At 42.2% G+C, this 12,739-nt stretch overlaps 1 protein-coding gene across 1 annotated transcript in view; it reads left to right on the top strand.

Annotated features, from left to right (window-relative positions):
- Positions 1–12,739, top strand: part of PDE1C (phosphodiesterase 1C) — a 301,936-nt gene that overhangs the window by 231,930 nt on the left and 57,267 nt on the right. Inside the window, exons 12-13 of the mRNA XM_058422827.1 lie at positions 383–503; positions 6,333–6,414. Of these exons, the coding sequence (XP_058278810.1) occupies positions 383–503; positions 6,333–6,414 (203 nt within the window). The remainder of the gene's footprint in view (positions 1–382; positions 504–6,332; positions 6,415–12,739) is intronic.

The raw sequence follows: 12,739 nt of genomic DNA, 5'->3' as shown, positions 1-12,739 counted from the left end.
ACAATGGGATGATAGGGACCATCTTCTCTTCTAAGCTGCATAAAATACAGCACCAATGAAATGGGGAACAGAGCAGCTCTTCAAGGCTGCTAGTGTGGACAAACAAGCCTGGGAAGTTGTTGAGCAAGGCTGAGCAAATTTTTTTTTTTTTAATTATTATTATTTTATTTCTTAGTATCTCTTTTAAAACAGGAATCATGTTGTTGGAGAAATAAGACAGTTGTTCAGAGTTGTCTGATTTTATGTTCAGAGAAACCACTTCACAAATATCCTGGTCAAAGATTCTAATTAACTTATTTTCCTGTAGGTAAGAGGGTTTTTGTTTGTTTTTTTTTCCCTGCAAGAGCAGGCAATTCATTTTTTTGATCCTTTGTGTTTTCAGAATTGACAAGCCAAAAGCCTTATCACTGTTATTACATACAGCAGATATCAGTCATCCAGCCAAGACCTGGGATCTCCATCATCGCTGGACCATGTGTCTGCTAGAGGAGTTCTTCAGACAGGTAAAGCTAGGAAAGTTTTCTTTTCTGCGGTTTAGAGGGAATGCGTAGGATTGGGTAAGGAAGTAGGAAAATATTAACACAGTTATGTTCCTTTTCTCTGATGTTTTTAAGAATCTGCTAAATGGTATGAAGCTTCCTCCTCTGGAACCATTAGAACTGACTATTATGCCTCTCAGGAAGCTAGTGTCTGATACATTCCCTATAGATATAAATATTATCTACATAGAAGAAATTCTGATTTGGGAAGCTAATATGTCTTTCAAATGAAGAAAATATGGAATATATGTCACTCTACTTAGCTCTAGAACCATAAAACCATGTTTGTGTAGCCGTACTTTATAGAACTCTACTTACATTGTTATGATGGATGTGAAAAAGTCTTACTTTGCCCTTACTTTAAAAGAAGTGAACTGATCAAAATTATAGTTCATAGTGGGCCACTTGTTGACAGATCCATAAATCTAGACAAATCATTGAGATCGTGTGATGGTTACAAGATTCTCAAGTGATTAATAAAAAGCATCTAAATAATTAATTTAAAAAAAAGAAGAAAAAGTAAAAGCAGACATCACTTAAGGAGTATGAATACTTTCACCAGTATGAATTACTAACCTAAGCTGTGCTAGCACTTAAGTGCTTATTTTCCCTGCAAAGTCCAATAACTTCATCTTCTAGAGTAAATCTAAATGGAAAAGGGAAAAATATGACAATCCTTTAAAAGTTCTGACAATTTAAAATAATGGTATCTGTTTTTAAAGTCACTGCAGTATTTTTTTTTTTTTTTAACAAAGATATTGCAAAAATTTGCTTTGAAATTAATTCTTCAGATTGTTTTTTAAACCAAGAATAATTTTACTGGGTGGAAGCAGATAGCTCATACCTGCAACTGATTCTCTCTTGCCACACAGGAGGCTCATACAAGTAGGATGATTTTAACATGAATTTTAGGGGAAAATCTGTGCATATTTGTTATTTTCTAGCTTAATACTAGATGTGTTATAATACATGACTGCCAAAGACTTGTGAAGGAATTAAGATTACCTCACATTAAGATGTGAGACCACAAAGCCTCCTAGTTTTGATTTCTTTTTACACATGTAATGAAGAAAAAACTATTCTTTAATATATTTAAAAGAGGATTTTAATTCCAGCCAACAAATTTTACTTTAGTTTTGTAAGAAGAATAACAACAATTTTAGATGAACCTACATAAAACCCATATTCTAGTTCCAAATATTAATTTCCTCTTCAGGAAAACCATTAAGCTTAGCATGATACATAGATTTGTCTTCCTTGAAGTTATTCAGTACTAGATGAATGAGTACATCCCTACCTGATATTAGAAGAAAAACACACACACTTCTCACAAATTGATGTCCTAGTTCTGGCCAGGACAGGGTTAATTTTTGCAGTAGCCAGGAGGTGGCATGGCTAGAACATGGAGGTTATTCTATTCCATCAGCTTTGTTTTCCAGGGATGGGGGAAGGGCTGTTTCATGGTTGGGGTGGTGTTTGGTGAGCATTTGCATCTGAAACACTTTCTCACCCTTGAACTTTCTTATCTTACTGCTGTTTCCAGTAGATTATTGTTATTTCAATTGCTAATCTTTACCTTTTGTGCCTCCAACTGTCCTCTCCAGCCCACTGAAGGGAGAGGAGGCAGGAAAGGAGAAGAGAGGAGGGAATGGAACATGGTTTGGAGATTTTTGGTGGGAGCACTGAATTGAAGAATACCATTCCTAAACCAAAACACCCTAGTTTGGCACCCACTGTGGGACTCAAAGAGTTGAGATAACAGATGTGGCTACAGAGTGTTGGAAACAAATTTGATCTAAGCATTAGTTTTACTATGTATGGAGCCACCGGTCACAGTGTTGCTTGGTCTGTTCACAAGGTTGTGGTACCTAATCCTGGTAGTGAAACCACACAACTGGGATCCCTGTCCCAGCGTGTGGGCATTGACAAAGGGATTGGGAAGAGGACAGAAACTCTTAGCCTCTGGAGCAACTCTGATCAAGTGTGAGAGAAAGGTATTAATTCTCACAAGTATGTTCTAGTAGAGTGGTCAAACAGGGGAAAGCTGTGGAGAAATGTATCCAGTACCTGAGAGAATTAGCTGTGCTAGTGGTAACCTATGAAGAATCAAATAGCAAGCAGTCCCTTGTAAACTCAGATCAGGTCCAGCTTACACAATCCATGTGGCAGAAATCTGTATGCAGCACACCATTGTTGTACACCAACTTGTTAGCATTAATGTCAATGAAAGAAAGATAGCAGAGGGCTTCATATCAGTGATCCATCTCTACATCTTCAGGTGACTACCCTACTATGGCAATATGAAATTATTTTTTTCCTTCCTGATTTTGGACAGACTAAAAAAGATTCAAGCACGTTCAAGAGGGCATGTCCTATGCCCCTCCAGTATGGTCCACAGTCTCTGCTATTGGAAGCATGCACTTACTGGCTTGAGAGAAAGGGCGCCCACCATGAGATAACATGCAATTTTACTTGACCACAGAAAATACATGAGGAAATGGGATAGAAAATCCACCTCTGTCCTAGCAGCACAGTTGTGTGAGTTGAGAGGAAGGACAACCACCACAGGAAATTCTTCAAGGATGAATGGCCAGTTTCCAGTGGGCAAGTTGTCAGACACAATGGAATGGAATGTTACTTATGATATCCTCTTGAAAGGACATCCTGTAGAAATACCTCCTCCTGCTGCTGCTGTGGACTCCAGGATGGTGTGGATGAATGTAGCCAAGAGATTTCTGAAGTTGGGTTTTAGAAGATGAGGTTTATTGTAAGGGACGTGAGGCCTTGCTCGGAGCCGCCAGGCACAGCTTGTGGCAAGGCCTAGGAATGTGGGGGAAGGAAGAGATAAGGAGAGGAAATTCCAAGAGCAGATAGCAAAGAGGCAAGAGGAGAGGGCAAAGAGAGAGGAGCAAAAGAGGACGGCCCACCCTTGCATTCCCCTGATAAGGGGTCTCAAGGTGGGCTGGAAGAGGGCTTGTGCCAATGGGCTTACAGATACTTGATACTTCAGGGGAGGGTTACATGTGTGGGATAAATCATACATTGGGGGTTGTTTTCCCAGGCATCCAGTAGCTAGGACATCTCAAACATCAAAACTTACTTTCAATTCTATATCACTTACAGGTTTCACATTCTCATTATCTAAGCAATCATATTTATAAGGCTTTCTGGCTTCATCCTCCCCAACAACATCTTACAAGACATGAACAATATCTACTATGACTAGAACTAGAAGGGCTCTGCCTCCAGCAGGATGAAAGTGACAACCCAATCTACTAGACTGTGTGGATCTGATGGCCTTGTGGATCAGACCTGCAAGAGTATAAGGCTTTAGTTGACACTGACACACAATATACCCTGATGCCATCAAGATCTGTAGGGGCAAAATCTATTTCTGTTTCTGGAGTGACAGGGAGATCCCAACAGAAGAGTGTAACTGGAAGTTATAGTGAGCCTGCCTGGGAACAAAATGCAGAAACACCCAACTTCTGACTGGTCCAGAGGCTTTGTCTGTCTTTGGCATAGATTAGCTCAGGAGAGGGTATTTCAAGGACCCAAGAAGGGCATTGTTAGGTTTTTGGGATAGCTGCTGTGGAGACAGAGGAAATTAGACAGCTGAACACCTTGCCTGGTCTCTCAAATGACCCTTCTGCTGTGGGACTGCTGAGGGTAGAAGAACAACAGGTACTGATCACACCCACAGCAGTGCATCATCAACAATACTGCACCAACCGGGTCTCTGTGACCCTCATCCATGAGACGATTCATGAACTGGAGAGTCAGGGAGTGGTCATCAAGATTCACTTACCCTTTAATAACCCCATATGACCAGTGCATAAGTCCAGTGGAGACTGACAGTGGACTACTGTATCCTGAAAAAAAGTCGCACTACCACTGAGAGCTGCTGTGATAGATATGTTGGAACTTGAGGATAATCTGGAGTCCAAGGCAGAAAAATAGTGCCTCTATGTATATTGCTAATGCGGTTTTCTCCATTCCTTTGTCAAGACAGTGCAGGCCGCAGTTTGTTTTTACCTGGAGGAGTGTCCCATACTCCTGGAACTGATGGCCCCAGGACTGGAAGCACAAGCCCATTATTTGCTATGGACAGATCTAGATTGAGCTTGAAGAGGATGGAACTCCAGAACACTTGAAACATGTTGATGCCATTATTGTGTGGCACAACACAGCAGAGAGGTTTTTTGGGAAAAAAAAAAAAAAAAAAAAAAGGTAAAAAAAAAAAAAAAAAAAAAAAAAAAAAAAAAAAAAAAAAGATAATCCACATCCTCCTGGAGGTTGATTTTGCCATAAAGCAGAGTCAAGGGACCTGCCTAGGAATATCAGTTTTTAGGAGTAAAATAGCAAGATGAATATCATCAGATTCCAGTGGACTGTGCGGTTTTGAAGGATGCATATTCCTGATTACAGTAAGATTGTAAACCCTCTCTATCAAATGACCCAGAAGAAGAAACATTTTAAGTGAGGTCCTGAACAGCAACAAGCTTTGTAACAAATTAAACGGGAGATTCCTTGAGAGTGATAGGCCCAGTTAGGACAGGACAAAATGTGAAAAGTGTGCTGTACACTGCAGCAAGGGAGCATGGTCCTTCCTGGTATCTCTGACAAAAGGTAGCCTGGGAGACTTGAAGGTCTGGGGTTCTGGAATCTGGAATACAAAGGATATGAGGCCTGTTATACCTCAGCTGAAAAAGAGGTACTAGCAGCTTATGAAGGAGCCGCTTCAGAAGTTATTATCACTGAAGCACAGCTCCTCCTGGCACCCTGATAGCCTGTTCTGGGCTGGATGTTTAAAAGGAAAGTCCTTTTCACACATCATGTTTCAGATGCATGGTTTGTGCTGATTACTCAGGAAGCTCAAATAGAAACCCCTAATTGCCTAGGGATATTGGCCTGAAGGCAAAATCACAAATCACAAAGTGGCCTCAAGGCAAAAATTCTGGACTATCACCATCACTGGAGGAGGAAAAGATGACGTGCTGAGGAGATCCCACCATACATAAGCAGCTACAAGAAAATGAAAAGTGATGTGCACTCTACTGTATTGCTGTAGAGGCTCTGCTAATAGAGCTCCCCCTGTGCAATTAAAACCTCCATGTATCGTAGAAGGGGACAAAGTCCCTGTGATGCATATGAGGAATATGTTTGGAAAGACAGTCTGGCTTAGTCCTGCCTTAAGCAAATGTGGGATTGTTTGTTAAAGGGTCTGGGTGCACTTGGTGCATAATGCAAAGTTTTCCAAAGCACAGGAAAACACTGTGTATACTTTGAAGGGATTTGATTTTTGTTTACAGAGAACAGTCTGTAATGTTGAATTGTATAATATTGGCTGCTGAATGTATGCCACTGTATGCCATAACCACCATGAACAATGGATATGGACTGCTCTAGATACACCAGTTGTGATCTCGTGATGCAGCTGGCAAGCACCCAGCAATGCACCAGCCTTCCTGCCCTTCAAGACACCTAGCATGGATAGAATCCACAGTCATGGACTAAATGAACTCAACAGACATCTTGGAGGGATGGCCATTGACTACAAAAATGATAATAGTGTTCGAAAATGCATATATATATATATACACACATATATATATACACACACACACATAAAATTCTCAAATTCTCCACAATTTATGTTAAAAAGCCAATCTAAACAAAATCCAAACTTAATTAAAGAAAGTAAAATGAGAGGCTCTTATAGTTGTGACATAAAATATGAAAAGTGCAATGCATCTTGTCTTTTTAAAATTTCTTCTCAATTTTTTTCTCCAGGGTGACAAAGAAGCAGAACTAGGGCTGCCCTTCTCTCCTCTGTGTGATCGGAAATCTACTATGGTTGCTCAGTCTCAAATAGGTATGTCCCTTTTGGTGCATGAAAAGTATCATCTTAAAATAAAAACTTCGTCTTCTCAATAGTGCTAAGATCCTAGTGTTCTCATCATCTGTAATAAGGAATTATGTTAAAGAGAGGACATAAGGCACAATGGCATTATTTTCACCAGATCAGTGTGTGATGAGGTATTTCTTTATGAGACCAGATGACTGCCAATGGCAAAAGGAAAGAGCCTGCTCTCTGTCACCAGGGGAATATTGGCTTTATTCTGGAGTCCTGCCCTGCCTGGCTGGAGCTCTTTCCTGGTGGCTCACCAGTGTCAGAGAGAGCTAGGCTTCACCCGTCCCGGGGCTTTTTCCCCAGGGGTGACAGGCCTAGAGGCAGGGACAAGCCACTGCCCAAACAGGGACAAGGTGGGAGTGGAACAGAATTGGGTTACATTCCAGTGTGGGGGATGAGCACAGCCGATCAGGGACAAACCACGTGATACAGAGAAAAAAACATTACAAATCCGATGAAACACAATATAAACCCAATTAATACATTACAACTTTTCCACTTTTCTTATTAAATTAAGAAGGAGGAAGGCTCGGTTCATGGGAGATGCTCAGAGTTCGGACCTTGAGTACCTTTAAAGTTGCAAAAGAAAAATGACCTTTAGTGCAAACAAACTGTCTAGAAAGACACTGTTAAGGAATAATGATAATTAGGAGAGGGTTCAGTGCTTTCTCCTCCAGGCAGTACTGGCCAATTGTGGGCCCTCTGCTGGGGGTTTTGCAGTTTTAGGGATGAAAGGTTTCACCCACTTGAGATCTGGGGGAGTGGACACATAGGCGTACCCACAACCCCAGGTGACCTGATCATGAGGACTTTTTGTTTCTCTGGTCACTGGATCCTTTACTATCATATCCGGTGACTTTTGCTGAAAGGCAGAACTGGTTAAAGCAGGATTATTTAGTTTAACATTTACATTTTCTAGATTTTTGAAAAATTCCCTTTGGACCTTTGAGACCTCCCGCCCCCAATGTCCCAAAAGTCCAAAAATTGCTTCTTTAAAGGGCATTGAGATGCCCAGTGTCTAGCCTGATTGCACAGGAGACGTGTTGTTCTTCTCTTGGGCGGTGGCCGTGGCACAGGCACAGGAGGCACGGTGTCTGCAGCATCAGCTTTTTGTAGCGGCTTGACTCTGGAACTGTGGCTTCGATGAGCTGTTTTGAAGGGAACCTTTCTGGCACACACCTGGAGCATGTCATGTAAAGTTGGAGCTGGTTCTGTGGACAGGCTGAGGATAGCTGCCTTGCACCGTTCGTTTACATTGGCCAGAGCTATTTCCTCCAGGACCTGTTCTTGGGCTCCTTCATTCTTAACCTGTAACTCAATAGCTCGCGTTAATTGCACCACAAGTGTTACAAAACGTTCTGATGGAAGCTGCTTTAATTTACTGTAAGGTTGGAAAGACTCAACGGGCTGGATTGCTAATTGAATTGGCAAATTCTTATTATCAACAGCTGTTTCAGGATGCTGCCAAAGCTCCGGAAGTAAATCTTTTTGGAGGTCAAAGGGAACTGTAGTATTCCTTGTTAAATTTGCTTTTAAACGGTTGCAAAAGTATTCTCTTTCATATCCAAATTTGGCCTGAGCTTAGCATAAATCCTGAATCGCCTGTTGGGGGAAGGGTTCCCAATTACTGTGGACAGCACCCCCTCTTTTTGACTGTTGATATGTGAAAGGGGTGGCAGAAAAGCCAGGATCGCTTCCTGCTTCTGGGTTCCCAGCTCTCCCCCGCCTCCCTCCGGGGTGTGGGAACCGGGACTGTGGGCAGGGAAACCATGGGAACCAGGGGCAGGGAGGGGCTGGAGGCTTGAGTCACATGGGGAGGAGTCGGAGGGCAGAGGTTTAAGGGTAGGGGGCAGAGTCAGAGGAGAGGCCGGTGCCAGGGGTGGCACCAAAGGGAAGGAGTGGTCTGGGGAGAAGAAGGGATTGCAAAAGGGATTGTAGGCAGGAGGGACAGACAAAGGGAGTGACTCCTCGTGGCTTGAGAGCACATGGCTTCGGCCATTTTGGACAAAAGAATCCCCTCCATCTTGTGACCCCCCCACCTGGGGACCACTGAGATGGAAGATTTGAGCACTCGGACTGCATGCAAAGGTACAGATGGGGGAAAATCCACAAAGAACTGTCTTTTTTTTCCTTTTCATTTTGCTTTTGCAATGCAAACTTAATTTTTAAGCTATAAAAAGCAAAATTTGCATTTTCTTTATTATTAGAGGAGCCAGATTCAACTATTTTATTTGCAACAGCTTCCCAGAATTCCAGGAAGCTTATTTGCTTTAATGATACATCTGAAAATTGAGAAAATATACATTGAATTAATTTTTTCAACTGTTTCTTTGGACAATGGGTCCTGCCATTTTCCAAGGCACTTAAAATTTGATAATAGACTCTTTTTTGAGACACAGACAGCCCAGCACCCATTTCTGGCTCAGATTTTAAGTTTCTGTGTCCTCTGTAACTGCGACTGGGAAACTGAAAGTTAAAAATACCCTTGCTGGAGAGAAAAAAAGCCAAAAGGGGAAACAGTTTCCTTTTCTACCGCCCCCCGACCAGACTGCCAAAAGGAACATGCTGTTAAAGCACCCTGAAGGTTTACTCTGAAAGCAAAAACCTTCCCCGAAAGGAAAAAACCCTTTTCCCTGAGGATCAATGCCTCTTAAAAGAATTTTCCCTTAGAAAACCCAAAGTGGTACTCACCAAAAATTCCAGCATTCAGACGAATCTTTCATTTCTTTCTCAATCACTCCTTTTGCCTGAGACTGAACCTTTTTGGTGCAAAAAGAGCTTCCAGTCCCGGATCCCAGGGTCAACTTTGCATGAACATGTGGTCACCTTCCCTGGGAGCAGCCTGCCGGTCAGGGGCTTCTTTGCAGCATTCCGATGAGTTCTTTAAGTCTAAAGGAGAAAACTACAGCTCTGCCTGTGGAATCCTGTGTTTTGGAGACTCCACAGCGAACGCCAAGCCTGACGGGTCTGTGTCTCTGTGTATGTGGGCTACGTTTCATGACTCATGTACCTGCGTGAGATTCTTCGGCCATGTGCTCCCCAAGTGGTTCTTCCAGCTTTCTGGGAGCCCCTTGTGGCTTCGAGCCCCACGTTTGGTGCCAGATGTGTGATGAGGTATTTCTTTATGAGACCAGACGACTGCCAATGGCAAAAGGAAAGAGCCTGCTCTCTGTCACCGGGGGAGTATTGGCTTTATTCTGGAGTCCTGCCCTGCCTGGCTAAGCTCTTTCCCGGTTGCTCACCACTGACAGAGAGAGCTAGGCTCTGCCCGTCCCGGGCCTTTTTCCCCGGAGGGACGGGCCTAGAGGCAGGGACAAGCCACTGCCCAAACAGGGACAAGGTGGGAGTGGAACAGAGTTGGGTTACATTCCAGTGTGGGGGATGAGTGCAGCCGATCAGGGACAAACCACATGATACAGAGAAAAAACATTACAAATCCGATGAAACACAATATAAAGCCAAATTAATGCATTACAACAGATCAACAATTCAAAGTGGAGAGCCATTACTTTTATGATGACGGTTCCATACAGTAACCAGTTTACCTCTGATCTGTCTGCAGAAATAACTATATTACATGGTTATGACACTTACTCCATGATTTTGTGAGCTGTGAAGACAGGGCACACATGAGAATATCATGTGAATGAGTGTCACTGATGTATATGAAAATGTAATGTTAGTTCCTTTGATGACCTAGACAAAACAATGTATTCTTTTCACCCTTTCCCTCCCAATGCTTTAAACCAACCATTATTTTACACTGAAGCCAAGCAACCAGCAAACCTTTTCCTGTGCTACCCATTCAGAAAAAAAGATAATTTTACAGACTCACCAACAGCACTTTTTCTACCTCTTCTTCAGTTAGTGAGTGAAAATGTAGAGGGAGGATGAGGCAACAAGCCTCACATTTAATGAAAGAACAAGAAGGGGCTAAGTGAAGTAAAACTGCTCAGTGTTGTGTAATGGTTTTAGTTTAAACTGGGCAGAAACACTATTTATGTTGTGGTTGTGTGTTTGCTGATTTGGGGTTCATTTCCTGGCTAATGCACCATTTATGTAGTGGTTTTAATATTTACTAATTTTTTTTTTTTTCTACTGTAAGATATGATTAGGAGAGAAGAAAAGAAGGCTCAGACTTAAGAGGTATAAAGATAGGTTTATTATTATACACTAAAAAAAGCCCCAAGAATCAAATTAAACTTTCAAAATACCCTTCCCTTCCCTTACAACCTCTTAACTTTCTTATAAACAATGTAAAGAAGCAAAACTTGGAACTCCAGGTCAGTACTGCTTATAAAATAGTCTTTCATTCAGTCTTTTAAGAGAGAAGTTTTTCCTTATTTGTTCTGGTAACTTTTCCCAAGAGAAACAGTCTGTTTGTGGCCTCCACTTCTCACAAAAGCAGCCTGCCCAGGAACTTCTGCAGTTGTGGACCTCCTATATCATGTAGCCTTTCCTGTGACTACATATATACATAGACTTTCACATATTGGGGTGTCACATTTTAAAGATGCACAATTCAAAGGCAAAGGATTTTTCATCTTGAAGAACAGAGATATTTTCTCAATTCTTCACTACCGCAGAAGGCTTCTTCTCATCCTTCTTTGTTCAAACATCTTATAAGGTCACTAAATTACAGCTTCTAGTTTAATATTCACTCAGTAAATCACAAATACCTTTGCTCAAAAGAAATCCACAAATCATCTCCCCAATTCATATTGTCTACAATTTAAAGGAATACTTTAGCATATTCATATTATAGTTTGTTACCAGAACTTGTAGGAAATTTCAGCCTAGAACTAAAGCAGCTTGTCATCTCATCTACTTCTGGGGTCTCTCTTCTGTCACTGACTTAGATATCTTTATATTGTTCCTTTACATATCTATAATTTGGCCTTTTCTCTCTTTCTCTGAGGAGGATTAGAACTTTAAAAGCTTCATCTGTGTTAGGAAAGAGTTAAATTTGCTCAGGCCTGTGGTGGTCACATCATCTCTGCCAAACTGCAGGGCTGTGGAAACGAAAAGTTCTGATGGGGGAGGCTGGTAGATGTTTTCTCTTCCATCCCTCAGTCTCATTTAGGGTGGCTCAGTTCGGAGTTTTTATGAAGCTGCAGGCTTTCTTTCCCTGCTGCTAGCTGCTACTAAGCCTGGCCACAGCTTAGCCCCCTCTGCCACATCCCTGGGCATGTGGCCAGCATTGCTGAGCTGCAGCTTCCCCTCTCCCCCGCCGGCAGCTGGGGCAAAGGGGGCTCAGCCATACTGGGCTGCTCCCCATTCGGGCAGCAGCTCCCAGAGGCCTGGCCGGGCCTGGCCTGTCAGCCCAGAGGGCAGCGGGGCCTGAGCCGGGGCCTCCTGCCACCCATGATGTTACCTTGTGGCCGGCCTGCAAGGAAGAGAGCTGCCCAGGCTTCCCGGGCTGATTTTACACTTGTGTGACACAGAGGTGTATTCCTATATTTAATTGGCTACTCTGGCCATCCATCTTAAAAGCCATTCACCAATTGGCTTTTACTATCTGTGCTAAACTAACACAGGGGGCTTGGCGCAATGAAGAGAACATGGAAAAGGTGGATTTGTGGGTGGATTTTTATACTTTGGAAGTAAGTGGAGTAGATAGAACAACATGTTCCAGTCTCAACTGGAGAATATGTAGCCAAATAGAATAAAAAAGGAGAAATAACATGGATGCTAAAATTGAGAGAACTGAGAAAAACACGAAGATGGAAAATATATTAAAGAAAGCAAACAAAATGTTTGAAGCAAGAATTTTTTCTCAAAAAACGAAACAAAGATTTCCCTGAAAGTAGGAAAGTACAGATTCATATCTTTGGCTAAGAGTTGTTTCTGTTTAAAATTATTTCATTTTTCCTGGTAAGCAAGCCATTGTTTCAGAGGCAGCATCCCAGATTCTTCTGGCTTTAGAAGTTTAGACAATTCACCTAAGAATCTGAGTTTGAAGTGCCCTATACAAGCCTGGCCTGGTTACCAGGCTTGTAGCATTTATTCCACTGGAACAATGAGCTACCATACAATTGTGTGTTCTGCCAGTAGCTTGGTGGAGGAAAGCAGCAATAAACTTAAAGTATGACAGTCTCAGCTAAAACTCATGTTGAAGACTCCTGGACACAGGCTTATTGCTGTGCTGTGGGAGAAGATAAACTCTCCTCTAGTTGCTGTGAGGCAAAGTCTAGATACTTCTCTTACACATCCATTTTATCAGCTTTCAGATATGTTCCTCACTCTTTACAGGGAAGAGGAGTTGTGCCTTCCCTGGGGTCCCTCT

Source organism: Hirundo rustica, chromosome 1, assembly GCF_015227805.2.
Source record: "Hirundo rustica isolate bHirRus1 chromosome 1, bHirRus1.pri.v3, whole genome shotgun sequence".
Lineage (NCBI taxonomy): Eukaryota > Metazoa > Chordata > Aves > Passeriformes > Hirundinidae > Hirundo > Hirundo rustica.
Note: the sequence above shows the minus strand (reverse complement) of the source record. Positions and strands in the feature narration are given on the sequence as shown.